At 35.3% G+C, this 13,853-nt stretch overlaps 1 protein-coding gene across 6 annotated transcripts in view; it reads left to right on the top strand.

Annotated features, from left to right (window-relative positions):
• The window catches only part of POT1 (protection of telomeres 1), a 72,573-nt gene extending 62,505 nt beyond the window's left edge, over positions 1-10,068 (top strand). For 5 of the 6 annotated variants that reach the window (XM_070423835.1, XM_070423839.1, XM_070423837.1 and 2 more), the window contains 4 exons: positions 1,615-1,703; positions 3,918-4,009; positions 6,691-6,796; positions 8,826-10,068. In XM_070423835.1, the coding sequence (XP_070279936.1) occupies positions 1,615-1,703; positions 3,918-4,009; positions 6,691-6,796; positions 8,826-8,938 (400 nt within the window). In that variant the 3' untranslated portion in view covers positions 8,939-10,068. The remainder of the gene's footprint in view (positions 1-1,614; positions 1,704-3,917; positions 4,010-6,690; positions 6,797-8,825) is intronic. The other variant, XR_011472641.1, reaches the window with a different exon arrangement.
• The last annotated feature ends 3,785 nt before the right edge of the window (positions 10,069-13,853 follow it).

Here is a 13,853-nt window from a genome sequence, read left to right as displayed (position 1 = left end):
CCAACTAAGATTGCGGTGGCCACGGAGCTGGAGCAAGCAGGAGGCTTGGGTTGCCCCCAGCATGCAGGTGGGCGGGGACTTGACTCTGGGTCCAGTGGTGTGCCCCAGACTCTGACAGGAGGAAGATTTTCATATACATTTTACTAATTTTCTTTCATCTCTGACACTTCTATTATAAAAAAGGGCAAATAGCAATATTAAAATATTTCCTCTAATTAATTCCCTTTTAATGTGCACGAATTTTGTGCACCAGGCCACTAGTACAATAATAAAAATATAATCAAACCCCAAAACCTTAGGGCAATCATGACTTATTTGCCCTAAGGTTTTGGGGTTTGATTATATTTTTATTATTGTATCAGGATTTTTTTTCAGTTTGTAATTGCTTAGTATCTTATTCTCCTCTTTGCTTTCGTGTTCCTTTGTTGTTATCCTTTAGTGGGTCTCATGAATAAATAGTTACGAGTAAATTTTAGTTATTTTTAAATAGATGAGTTTAAAATGTTAATTTTTGATATAATTAGGTCTTATTTCTACACTTTATGTTGTTTTTCACCTCTACTATTACTGTTCTCTTATTTTTGTTATTATTTTACTTATTTTTCTTCAATATTCTTTGGAATTGATTTATAAAAAATGTTCTTAATTTTCTCCTTTTTTCTCTTTCACTACGTTAGAACTAATGAATTCTGTATTTAATTTTTATTTGTTACCCTTAATTTTTCATTTGCATGCTAATTTTTTATTTGTATACTTGTTTTATCAATGTCTAAAGTTAATATTGCCATTTTTAAGGCAATAATATTTCTTTCAGTTGCCTTTTTCTGTTAAAAAAAACACACACACACACACAAAACAGATTTGTTTGAAGGGTGGGAGGTGATAATTCTTGTTATAGTTAACCCTCCATTTTCCCCCAGCTTGCAAATAAAAAGGAGTCTGCATGAACCTCTTAAATATTGGATTTTTATGTTTTTATTTAAATACATATTTTATCATCTAAAAATTATGATGTTATGTAAAAAAAATCACTTTAAATATATTGTATATAAGAATCAAAATACCTATACTAAATAATGTATAATCTTAGAATATTACATAGTTATAAATTGATTTATATTATGAAGAATAACTATAGTATTAGGCATCACAAACTATAAACCTCTAAATATGTACTTACTGAATATAATACCCAAATGTTGCTAATACAGCCTTCTGTAGTCACAATATTTTGCTCATATTAAGACCGCGGCTATTCTTTATTGTTCACAGAGCCATAAAATGAAAGTTCTTAAAGATTATCTGTTTAAACATTTTTGTTTTACCAAATAAGGCAATTAATTAATAATCTGGACCTGAAACCTCTCTCTAATTCTCAATTTATTGGTTTATTCTGAACTATACTTTCTTTTTGATTGCTTCTATTGTTAAAAGCTTATTAAAATAATTCTGATTGTAATATGCACAATATAGGAGCGACAATACTATTTTTTTAATTTGTTTTTTAAAACGTGCATAGTCGAACAGCAAAAATAAGTTATAATATTAAATGAGTTATAATAAGTAATATCATAAGTTATTTTAAAATGGTTGTTTTTGTTTTATTAATTTCAGATGTAAAAAGTGTTCTAGTTTGAGACCAATACAAAATCTAAATAATCTGGATGATAAAACATCATGGATTCCTTCTTCTGTGGCAGAAGGTTAGCTAAATTTCTTTGTCCTTCAATTTTTACTGTCTTTGTGTCAGGTGATCTCACTGATTATATTTCAGTATTTGTGGATATAGTAAAACCAGAGCAAAGTGATTGTAATAAAAGTATAAAGTAAATGCTTAAAATATTTGGAAACTTAACTTTCAAGCATCTGCCATTATCTTTTAATTTTTACTCTTATTTTAATGTTCAGTAATTTGTTTTAGTTTTAATCATTAATCACAAATACAGCTTCTGAAAAATCTCTCCAGCTCATAGTACCTTGAATTTTTTTTTAAATATATTTTGTTGATTTTTTACAGAGAAGAAGGGAGAGGGATAGAGAGTTAGAAGCATCGATGAGAGAGGAACATCGATCAGCTGCCTCCTGCACACTCTGCACTGGGGATGTGCCCGCAACCAAGGTACATGCCCTTGACCGGAATCGAACCTGGGACCCTTCAGTCCCCAGGCCTACGCTCTATCCACTGAGCCAAACCGGTTAGAGCAGTACCTTGAATTTAAAAGAGTTTTCGAGATAGCTATTACAACTTTTTGCCCAATACAAGTCTTTAGCTGGAACAATTATCTTTTTATTTCACATGTTTAACTGTGGTTGCCTAGCCTTGGCTTAAAACTCTTTCAGTGACAGGGGACTCATTACACTGCAAGGCAACATATTCCCTTAATTTTTAGGCAGTTTTTGATACTGAGGCAAAATGTGCCTACCTATGATTTTAACCTGGGCCACATTCTATTTACTAGAATTAGAGAATATCTATTTCTTCTTCCAAAGATCAACGGACTTTGTACATTTGAAAATATCTGTTGAGCCTTCATTTAGTCTATTTCTCCAAGCAAGCATCTCACCTCCTTTGGTACTTTCCCACATTCCTTTGTATTTTATTTCTCCTTCTCAGTAAACATTTCACTTTGCCAATGCTCTCCTCCAAGTTTAGCATTCAAAGCTGAAAATAGGGCTGCAGATACTGGCCAATTCAGAATACAAACAAAACTTGTATTGGCCGGAAAATTTCATTGTACAGCAGGTTCTTGAATAACATCGTTTTGTTCATTGTCATTTCCTTGTAACATTGAGGAGATGCCTTAGGAACTTAACTCTTGTTTATATCAATTAGCCTCTGGTAAAATTGGTTTTGTTATATGTTGTTTTGCCATAGTTCCAAGAACCTGTTGATAATATTGTTAAGAACTTACTGTGTTAATATTTATTTTTATATTAATTTGTTTTTTATATTAATTTGTATACTTGGTTTTGTTTTCCTTCTCTTTTAATTCAGCTGTATGATACTGCTATCTCTTATTTTGTTTGTGGTCCAGTGAAATTCCAGGTTACTTTCACATGAACTTCTGTCCAGACAGCGTGGTCTTCCTATCCTTTTCTTAATGCAGTTGTCTGTTTGTTTGTATAGTCCCTCAGAGTAGGTTTTGTGTTCATATTTCTAGGTTTTAGCTCACAGTGTTAACCTGTTGAGACCCCTTAAATCCTAAAAGTCAATTCTCTGTTTTAACAATCACTGTCACAACTATATGCCCTAATTTGTTCTTCTTAGTTGCCCCCTAATTAATTCTGTTTATTCCATTCTGTAAACATATTGAATGTCTTCCATTTCCAAACACAAAGATGTGCATTTAACTTGTAAATTTTCATATGATTTATTATCTCATTAATTTCTTCCTTTTTCTTCATCTTACTAAATTATTAAATCTCAGATTCCGATATTTTTGTCCACTCACCTGATGATGTCTCTTAAAAAATAAGTGATCCCTATACCTGTAGTACAGAGGGGAGAGACATGTTACATAATCATAAATATTGAACTGCATGCTATTTTTCAGAGCATTCTGGTATCTTATTTTTGTCTTTCATAAGGTTAACATGTAATAAATTATATTTTATTAATCAGTTTTTATGTTTTCTATCAAGATCAACTCATTTTAAAGATATATTAATATTTAATCAAAAAGATACAGTTGTTTATATGTCATTGCCTCTATATAGGTATATTGTAATGTTCCAAAATGAACCTGCTAAAATGAGCTTAACATGTTGGTATTACAAAAAGATATGTTGGAGAACAAAAAGATATAGTATATATATGTTTTTCTTTCTCTTTTAAATTATTTTAGTAAACAAAATTAACAGGTACATACTATCCGAAAGCAAATTCATATTATGTAATCTATTTTTCCCTTCACTAGTATTGGGTGTTGTACCCCTTCAACATGTGTTTGTGATGACATTCACTCTTGATGATGGAACAGGAGTATTGGAAGCTTACCTCATGGATTCTGTAAGTAACAGGTGGTGAAGATATTTTTAACTAAAAATAATATTTTTTTTGAATTTTAATATATTTATTCATACCTGCTTTATTACTAACACGATTTAAGGCAATGTAGAAAAAATAGTGCATAGATCTTAAATTGTCTATGTGTTTCTCTCTCTTTTGATATTACACTATAAATCTTAATGTCCAAATAATGAAAAATTGAAGAATAGGAATTTTAGGAGAATAATTTTTTATACCACCCAGAAATCTGTTCCAGGAGTCAAAGGCAGTGAATAACCATGCCCTCTAGGCATTAACAATCAGCATTTCACTAGGCTTCTAAAGCCTCCTCATTTCATATTAGAGGGAACACAATTATGTTGGTAGGGAGATAGTGACGTGGGTGAAGCTAGGGAGCTTTCCACAAGACCACCCTCCTTCCCAGCAGCAGTTCCAAGTTTGGGGATTTCCAAGACCAACCTCACTCTGACTCAGGTTGCAAGGTCAGAGGTCCCCACGACCACCATTAGTTTTGATAATTCACTAGAAAGACCCACAGAATTGACTGAAAGCTATTTTTTTCCCTTCTCCACCTCCCCTTCCCCCTCTCTCCCTCTCCCCCTGGTCATCACCACACTGTTGTCTATGTTCATGAGTTTTTTATCTTTTTTTTTTTTTTCATTTTTGCTCAATCTCTCCACACTCCATACCCAGCCGCACTCCCACCCCCACCCCATGCTATCTTTGAGTCTCGTTATTTTGCTTGTTAGTTTTACTCACCATTATAGTTTATTACAGCTTAAGAAAATGCAGATTAAAATCATCCAAGGGAAGAGGTGCATAGGGCAGAATCCAGGGAAGTTTCAAATGTGGAACTTTCATTTGCCCTCTTTCGTGTTGTAGAAGACAGCAGACAGAGTGACTTTCTGGCAACAGCGTGTAAGGGCACCTATGGAGTATTGCCAACCTTAGAAGCTCCACTGAGCCTCAGTGTCCAGAGCTTTTGCTGGAGTCCAGTCACGTAGTCATGGTTGAATGTACACATGACTGATCTCAGTCTCCAGACCCCGCAGTGGTCAAGCTAATACTATATGACACAAATGCGCATTGTTAGACTATCCAGTGTGACCCTGTGTCCCCAGGCAAACAAGGGCACTCCCGTCAGGCATGACATCCACAGGTTTACAGATTACCTCCCAGAAGCCAAGGGAGAGGCTAATAACATTATTTTTTTATTACACACATTGTGAAAGAATCGGGTAAGGTTGAGAATTTTCTCCTACCTAAACAATTCATGTATCCATTTATTAACTAAACTAGAGGCCTGTTGCACGAAGAGATTCGTGCAATAGGCTTTCCCTTCCCCTGGCTGCCGGCACCGGTTTTCCTCCGGCACCCGGGACCCAGGCCTTCGCTCCGGCCTGAGCCGCCTTCGGTCTTCACTCCGCCGCTTCACACCTACGTATGCAAATTAACCACCATCTTTGTTGGGTTAATTTGCATACTCTCCTGATTGGCTGGTTAGTGTAGCGAAGGTACAGTCAATTTACATGTTTTTCTATTATTAGGTAAGATGTTTAATGAGCACCTTCTATGTGCCAGGTACTATTCTTTGTGGTAAAGACATAGTAGTGAGCAAGGCAAACAAAAATCCCTTTCCTCCTTACATTCGAGTAGAAGAGGAAAAAATTAAGTAAATATGTTATACTCTTAAACTTAATATTTACACATTGTAGGCACTCAGTATGTGTTATTAAGCGAATAGTAAGTCTCCCTGTTTTCTGATTATTATTAAGTCAGAGCCATTTAACTCAATTGTATATCTCAAATCTGTTATTAAAGTAAATCATATTTTAGAGTTCAGACTAGCACTGTCGTTTATGAATTCTGGAATCTTGATAGAGTGACATAGTCCAGATCAGTGGTTCCCAAACTTATTTGGCCTACCGCCCCCTTTCCAGAAAAAATATTACTCAGCGCCCCCTGGAAATTAATTTTTTTTTAATTTTAATAGCAATTAAACAGAAAGATATATGTATTAATGTTTCTACCTTTTTTGTAAAATATAGTAAAGAAAGGTGTAAATTAGAAACATTGAAGTTTGAAATTATGAAACTATTTATTGAACTCAGAATAGAAAGGTAATACAAAGAAAGTTAAAACAAATGCACCTGTAGCCATCACCGCCCCCCTGGATCGCCACAGCGCCCACCAGGGGGCAGTAGCGCCCACTTTGGGAATCACTGGTCTAGATCAGTGGTTCTCAACCTTCCTAATGCCGCCACCCTTTAATACAGTTCCTCATGTTGTGGTGACCCCCAACCATAAAATTATTTTTGTTGCTACTTCATAACTGTAATTTTGCTACTGTAAACAATATGTAATTGTATATGTGTTTTCCGATGGTCTTAGGCAACCCCTGTGAAAGGTTCGTTCGACCCCCAAAGGGGTCGCAACCCACAGGTTGAGAACCACTGGTCTAGATTATTTTAATTAGATAGTATTAAGATACAGGGGTGGGCAAAAATAGGTTTACAGTTCCTATGGAAAAAAATATGCAGGATTATGATTATTACAATAGCTTTATTAACTCAAAAGAATGTCAGTACAAATGTAAACCTACCTTTGCCCACCCATTTTATATTAATTATAACTTGAATTAAAGATTAATATCATTTCCTTTTTCTTCTATAATTTTTAAGGACAAATTCTTTCATATTCCAGCATCAGAAATCCTAACCAATGATTACCTTCAGGAAAGTATGGATATGATCATGAATATGCTTTGCCCTCCAGAAAAAAAAATCGGTAAGCCATAGTATATGCCATTCATTCTTTTTTAAAAAATAGCACCAGCATATATCTAAATTATGAACTTTTAGAGGAATGCAAACTTTGAAATGTGAATTCAAATAAATTACTAAGTAGTGCTTAATGACTGTATGATCTACCTTTTGATGAAGACAGTGGCAGGTATAAAATAGGTATGAATCGCCCTGACCGATTTGGCTCAGTGGATAGAGTCGGCCTGCGGACTGAAGGGTCCAAGTTTGATTTTGGTCAAGGGCATGTACCTTGGTTGCGGGCACATTCCCAGTAGGGACGGTGTGCAGGAGGCAGCTGATCAATGTTTCTCATCAATGTTTCTAACTCTCTATCCCTCTCTCTTTCTCTCTGTAAAAGATCAATAAAATATATTTTAAAAAATAGGTATGAATCATAGTTTCTGAAATGAAAAGGTTTTTTAAATATTTTGAAATACAATAAAGGGGAGGCAGTTTTGATCAAAGGAAATTTGACACTCTGTTTATACATACAAATATTTTATTTGAAGTTATATTAACAGGGAGGAAACTTTTATAAGAAACATTTTCTGTAACAAACTCCATTTAGCCAGTTTAATTAATTGATGAATTTTCTATTCAGTATTAACTATTTTCAGATTTTACAGTTTTTTATTTTATTAATTATTTTTAGCAGCTTTAGTTGCTTTTGATTTAACATTTGATTCATCAACCAAATCTTCAGGTCAAATTGTATAGATTACTATACCGAAAGCCACTGAGTGTTCCTTTTGTGGCCATTATCTGTATTTACATTGAAACTTGCAGATCTAAATCATATTAAGACAGTTTGACCCTTCTAATAATTTTCCATCAGTAACAAATTTTACCAGCTGTAGATTTAACTGTTCATTTAACTTGTATAGATTTTTAAAAAATATATATGTTTATTGATTTCAGAGAGGAAGGGAGAGGGAAAGAAAGATAGAAACATCAATGATGAGAGAGAATCATTGATCAGCTTTCTCCTGCGCAGCCCCTACTGGGGATCGAGCCCACAACCCAGGCACATGCCCTCACCAGGAACCAAACCATGACCTCCTGATTCATAGTTCAGCACTCAACCCCTGAGCCACACTGGCTGGGCTTATAGGTTATTTTTAATCAGGCTTTATTTTACCCTGGTCAGTCTATACATTTTATAGCAATTCTACAAAGATAGTTTTTTATACATTTGTAACAAAGTTTAACTTACATATTTTTATTTGATGGCAGTTTTAATTTTGTTGGCTATTTAGATTCTTTTGGATAGATTTCTGGAAATAAAACTGTCATATCAAAAAGCACAGGTCAGGTAGACTTTTGATACATAACTTCAAAATTGCTTTTCAATGATATTTTACCTATTTATAGTTCCTGTCCTTCTTGACACTTGCCAAATTGAGGACTAGATTAAATGTCTTTCAAATTCAAATTTGAAGGAACCATCAGAATCTTTTCTAGATGTTATAAATACACTTACTGTGGTCATAACCAAAGCTTGGAAATGGCATCGATGGCTGCCAGCTTTGCCGTGACTCGGTGCTTGGTACCTATAGTTTTACCTTGATAAATGTAAGGTGTTCAGCTGATTCGAGAAATTCAGGGTTGATTCGTTTCTTTTCTTTGCAGTCAACCAAGAGAGTAAATAAACAAATAAATAAATAAATAAATAAAACTGGAGATTAGTACGAAATTAGCAGGAAAAAAAAGGAATAAAAATTCAGAATGAGGTAGTTTATAACATTCACTATCAAACATTCTGAAGATCCCACATTACTTTTTCCTGTTGTTAGAAAAAAGTTCAAATTAGTCAGAATCACTGTAAAATAATAACATGAATCCAATGTGTAATTTGGAAGAGTAGATAACATTACATTTGATGAGTATATTTATTTACTTTTCTATCTTCAGATTAAGTATGTTAATTTTTCTAGCTAAGCATTATGCTTAGATATGCCAGAGTTATTTGTTTAATTTTAATGGGTAAGTAACATTTTCTTTTGGGTTTGTAGACACATATCCATGGTTGGAATGCTTCATCAAATCGTATAATGTCACAAGTGGAACGGAGCAGCAAATTTGCTATCAGATTTTTGACACCACAGTTGCAGATGATGTTATCTAATATTGACATTCAACTTAGCATATGTAAAATATTGTAATTTTAAAAACATTATTTTCTATGAGATTGCTATCAACATGTAAATGCTTTAGCTCAGTAGTTTATCTTTCATTGTAACCACTATTTAATTTAAAAAAATAGGCATTGTGTTATCTTAACACCTTGTTGTAAGTTGAAAATGTTCCTGTTACTCAGAAATATCCAGTATGATGGCTGCTCGGGTTATAAAAGAAAGAGAGACAATGAATAAATAAAGACTTTTGCTTACTCTTCGTAGACCTTTCAGAGAAGCTATTTTGTTCCTGCATTAAAGTCACTTTCCCGTTGGTTTTGCCACTGATTTCTCTGCCATCCCCCATCCCTGGTTGAGCTGCTTTTCTTGCCTAGGTCTTTAGATCAGCAGTGTTGCGTTTAGCATGGTTATGGGTTTAGAAGAGACCCTGGCCTTAAGTCTGAGCTTTGACTGAGTTCAAGGATGCTTGTAGTGGATAGTGGTTTTGCTTTGCTTTAGTTTTGTACAAAGGGATCTGCTTAAACCAATACCCCTCAAAAAAATGCTTCTTCAAATGAGCCACAGTGTACTTTAAAGAGGGGTTTACTTTAAGTGGAAGTGGTAGAATTGCTTTCTTTGGGGGCTGATATTGACCAATTTAGGATAAATCCATTTTTTAGACCAGAATGATATGCGTTGATTGCTTATTTCTCTATATGATATTAGAAGTCATTCTATTTCATCCTGACTTAAGAAAGTGTATCTGGGTGCTGGGAATGTGGTGTACTTTTTTTTTTACTGTGTTTACCTATCACTTCTTTAAACTTGAAACTAACCATGTATTATGTGAACTGCCAATGTATGCATGTATGCTACTAAGAATAATGAGCACAATCATTACTGTCAGGAATTCTTAGATGTGATAAATTCCAACAATTGGGATATCTTTAAAACACAGAACGGGCGGGGGAGGGGAGGAATACAGACTGCTCACCTCATTAAATAATGTTAAAACAACTGAAAAAATAAAATCATGAGTATTCAGTTTTATGAAACTACTCTATATATCTGTATATATGTGTACATTTATGTATATTATTTGCTAAAGACAGATACAGATTTTTCTAGTTCAATCGTGAATAAATGCACATAATTCAGCTCTTTTGTTTGTTTGCCCTATTTGAACTCAGGCATGATTTGAAGCAAAGAATCAAAGCAGGTATATCAGTATAACATATTTAGGACTGTCTACATACCACGTACTGTGCAAAGCACTTAACATGTATTGGAGTTTCACAACAACCCATTTTCCTGATAAAGAAATGGAGGCTCGATTGATGAACCAACTTGTCTAAGTTCATACAATTATTAAATGCTAGTCAGTACTCTCCAGAGGTTGCACTGTTCACTACTTGAGGATTCTGGAGCAAAAGCCAACATGGGGTTTTCTGCAAATGCGTCCTACCTTAAACATCTGAAACATTGGAAGTGAGAAGAGTCAGTGATGTGTTTCCTTACACTCACCAAAAGGCTTGTAACATTTTATTGCAAAAAATAATTGAATATCTGATTTCCTCTGCTCATAACTAAATTCTAGTTTCTGAGCATGTTAGCACATCTCCAGACCTAACTACCCATCTCCCCTCCCACTGAAGTATCAGCTTGTTTGAGACAATGGAAAGAGACCGATGCTGCTGTTTGGGGGATTTAAACTCTTGGTTCAGAACATAAATTTGAACAGATAAGTTTCAGTGTTGCTGGTAGGCTTGGGCTGCAAAGGGAGAGAGACATTTTCTCTGCCTTCGGGAAGCACCGGGTCTAGAGGAGTAGGGGCAGCGGAGCCCCAGGCTTACAGTGTCAACCTGTGCTTCTCTGAAGTGAGGAGGGGAAACTGTGACGCTTCATGATGACGGGCTATTTCTCTTTTGTTTTCTTTTTCCTGGACACCCTACATTGTCATCCTTAGTATTATTTTTTAACTTCAGTTTTGAGCAAGAGTTCCATCGACACTAGTACTTACCCAGTGGTACTGTGTGCCGTATGCTAGTCAAGAACCCGGAGTAATAGGAGAATTCTGTTCCTGGAGCAACAACTAGATGGTAGTTCATCGTGCCCGGATTTGAGCATTGTCCCTGTGAATACTGGCAAAGTCTTCCTGTCAGTTTTAAAATGACATGAAGTGAAGGAAGCAGTGCGTGTACAGCCTTAAACTCAGTTTCAGTCTCTGCAGCATCTATTGTTTTGGACACTCCTGGATTGTTCTTATGGGGAAGAGCATGCCTGTCTTAGAAGATCTGAGGTAGTCGATGCTTCTTATCTCGATATGATCATGAAATATGCACTGCTTGCAGGCTCTTCCTGCGTCCCCCCCCCCGCCCCCCCCCTTCCATCACACTGCTTTAGTTGAGGAGCTGCACATGCCCAGATGCAATGCATCATTCCCGTTGTTTTTTTTTTTCACCCCTGGTCTCATGCTCTACATCAGGGTTGTTTCTAAGTGAATATAGAAAAACTGGTGTGGATGGAAGTGAGGAAGCTGAATACATCCCTGTCCACCTGAGAAAGCAGTGTCTTTGTGACTCAGGGTAGATCCTGTGCTCTAGCTACTTGCAGATCACAGGAGTGGGTCAAAATCTCACGTCATCTGTTTCCAAAGTCAAAGCATGAGTTTGTGAAGCTAGTGATTCTCAATCCAGCCAATTCTCTGCACTTTCTGGAAGCTTTCCTTTTTTCTGGGGGGAAAGCTATATTCTTCTAGTTATTTCAGTGGTTTGAATTTGACCATGCATTTCATCAAGTTTTCCTTCCATCCAGAATATTTTTCATAAAAGTAATATAAGAATTTAAAACAACATAAAATATGTAAAGTTGAATTAATTGCTGTTCTAACTAGTACCCCAGAGGAAACTACTTTTCACAGTTTGGTATATAGTTTTCCAGACTGTTTTCCATTGTAAAAAAAAAAAAAAAATTATATAAAATATATAAGGAACTCATATAACTTAACAAAAGGAAGACAATCCAATAAAAAAAATGGGCAAAGAACCTAAATAGACAGTTGTCCAAAGTGGACATACAGATGGCCAAGAGACATAAAAAATGCTCAAAGGCATTAATCATCCCAGAGATGAAAATTAAAATGACAATGACGTGTCACCTCACACCTGTCAAAATGGCTACCAAGCCTTCACCACTCTATTGTCTGTATCCACAAGCTATGATTATATGCATATGTTCCCTGGTTAATCACTCCCCACCTTCTCTCTGAAATTCTGTTGAAGCCTCCTACACCCCAGAAAATGGAGACCTAGTCAGCCAGTAAAATCTGGGCACAGTGATCTCTTCCCTTTGCTACTTGGAAATGGTATCGGAACTCCCCAGTGTGCTCTGGTATGTGAGATTCTGTCTGCTTTTGGCAGTCGGGAAATGAATCAGTAGCACTGTGCAATATTGTCATTTGAGCTGTTAGGAAATTTGAGATCACTTGCAGTTTCAAAGTGATGATCCTCTTACATGGAGATGAATGTCCCTTCCATTCAGGACTGCATTTGATGGGTTGAGAAGTGCTAGGCATCAATTACATGACAAGGATAATGCATCGATGCATATGGGAGCCCTCCCTCAGATGTGCCAGTTGGTGAAACATGGACAGTTCAGAAACTCCTCTGCTATTTTTAGACAATAGCAACATCTTAATTTCTATTTTTTCCCCTTAGAATCTAGGCCACAAAGTCACATTGGTGTGTGTGTGTGTGTGTGTGTGTGTGTGTGTGTGTGTGTGCGCGCGTGGGCGCACGTACACACGTGCGTGTGACTTACTTTTATTCTCTGTTTTGAGTTTACTTTGCAGGGTATTATATTGTATTTTACTTGACAATCTAGTCATCAACTGCCAAAGAAAGACATTTTTTAACTGTGTGAAAAGTTTCTTTTATTTCAGCTATTTGTTCACAATATTTTGAAGATTTGGAGCATGTTTTCACTGAAAACCTATTTATCATCTCTTCGTAAAATATTCCATCAAATATTGTAGTTCTGAACAAGTACCTTTTCATATCTAATCTTAAAGTTCAAGTATATACCTTCTTTTTTTCTACACATTTAGAATGATTTTTCCCTTTGAAATGTGAACTCCCACATAAAAGCCAACTTGTCATTACATATAACTCTATTCTTCAGCAGATTTCTGTCCTCCATTGGAGGGCAAAGTCTTCCTAGAATTTAAAATCTCTTGCCTAGTTTAATGACCTCTTAAATGACTTTCTGTCCCACTTTCTGTCCCAAGCTTCTGTAACAGTTAATAGGAAAGGTAACACACTTTTAAAAATCCAACTTGTGGAGTCAGATGAAAATGTAGCTTGCATTAGATAGGCATCACTATGATGTTATTTTATTGGATAGGAAATGCTATGTCTTTATTCCCAATTAGATAAGGCTCTAGAATGATGAACTTGTTCTTAAATTTTGGAATAATTGACAAATATTTCTGTACAATGACCAAAACTTAAATGGAGATTACGATAAAGAACACAGAATATGAAATTGGAATTTAAAAGTCTGCTTATACATTTGTATTCACTTATTCATTGTCTCTCCAAGAGGGATTTGATGTGATTTACAACAAAAGACTCAACCTTAAAAAAATGGGGCAAGAAGACAGGAGCTAAATAAAGAAAAGACTTAAAAACAACTTAATATTCCTAACCTCTGGGATGCCACAGGTTTTGAACAAAATTTATGCATGAAAATGCAACAGTTCACATTGCTGTTATTCAATAACAAAAGTTAGATCATGTTTTTCAAAAAGGCAAACCTTTTACTTATCGCATTATTAGGAGTAACAAGGTGAATTTTTACATTAACCCACTAAGCAATGATTTTTGTGATTGATAACAGTCACTTTAAAATGCAGCAATTTGATGCAGA

The sequence above is a fragment of the Myotis yumanensis genome, unplaced genomic scaffold (genome assembly GCF_028538775.1).
Source record: "Myotis yumanensis isolate MYYU_CA2020_CCGP unplaced genomic scaffold, mMyoYum1.0.hap1 SCAF_9, whole genome shotgun sequence".
Lineage (NCBI taxonomy): Eukaryota > Metazoa > Chordata > Mammalia > Chiroptera > Vespertilionidae > Myotis > Myotis yumanensis.
The sequence above is the reverse complement of the archived record's forward strand: the minus strand, read 5'-3'. Positions and strand labels throughout refer to the sequence as shown.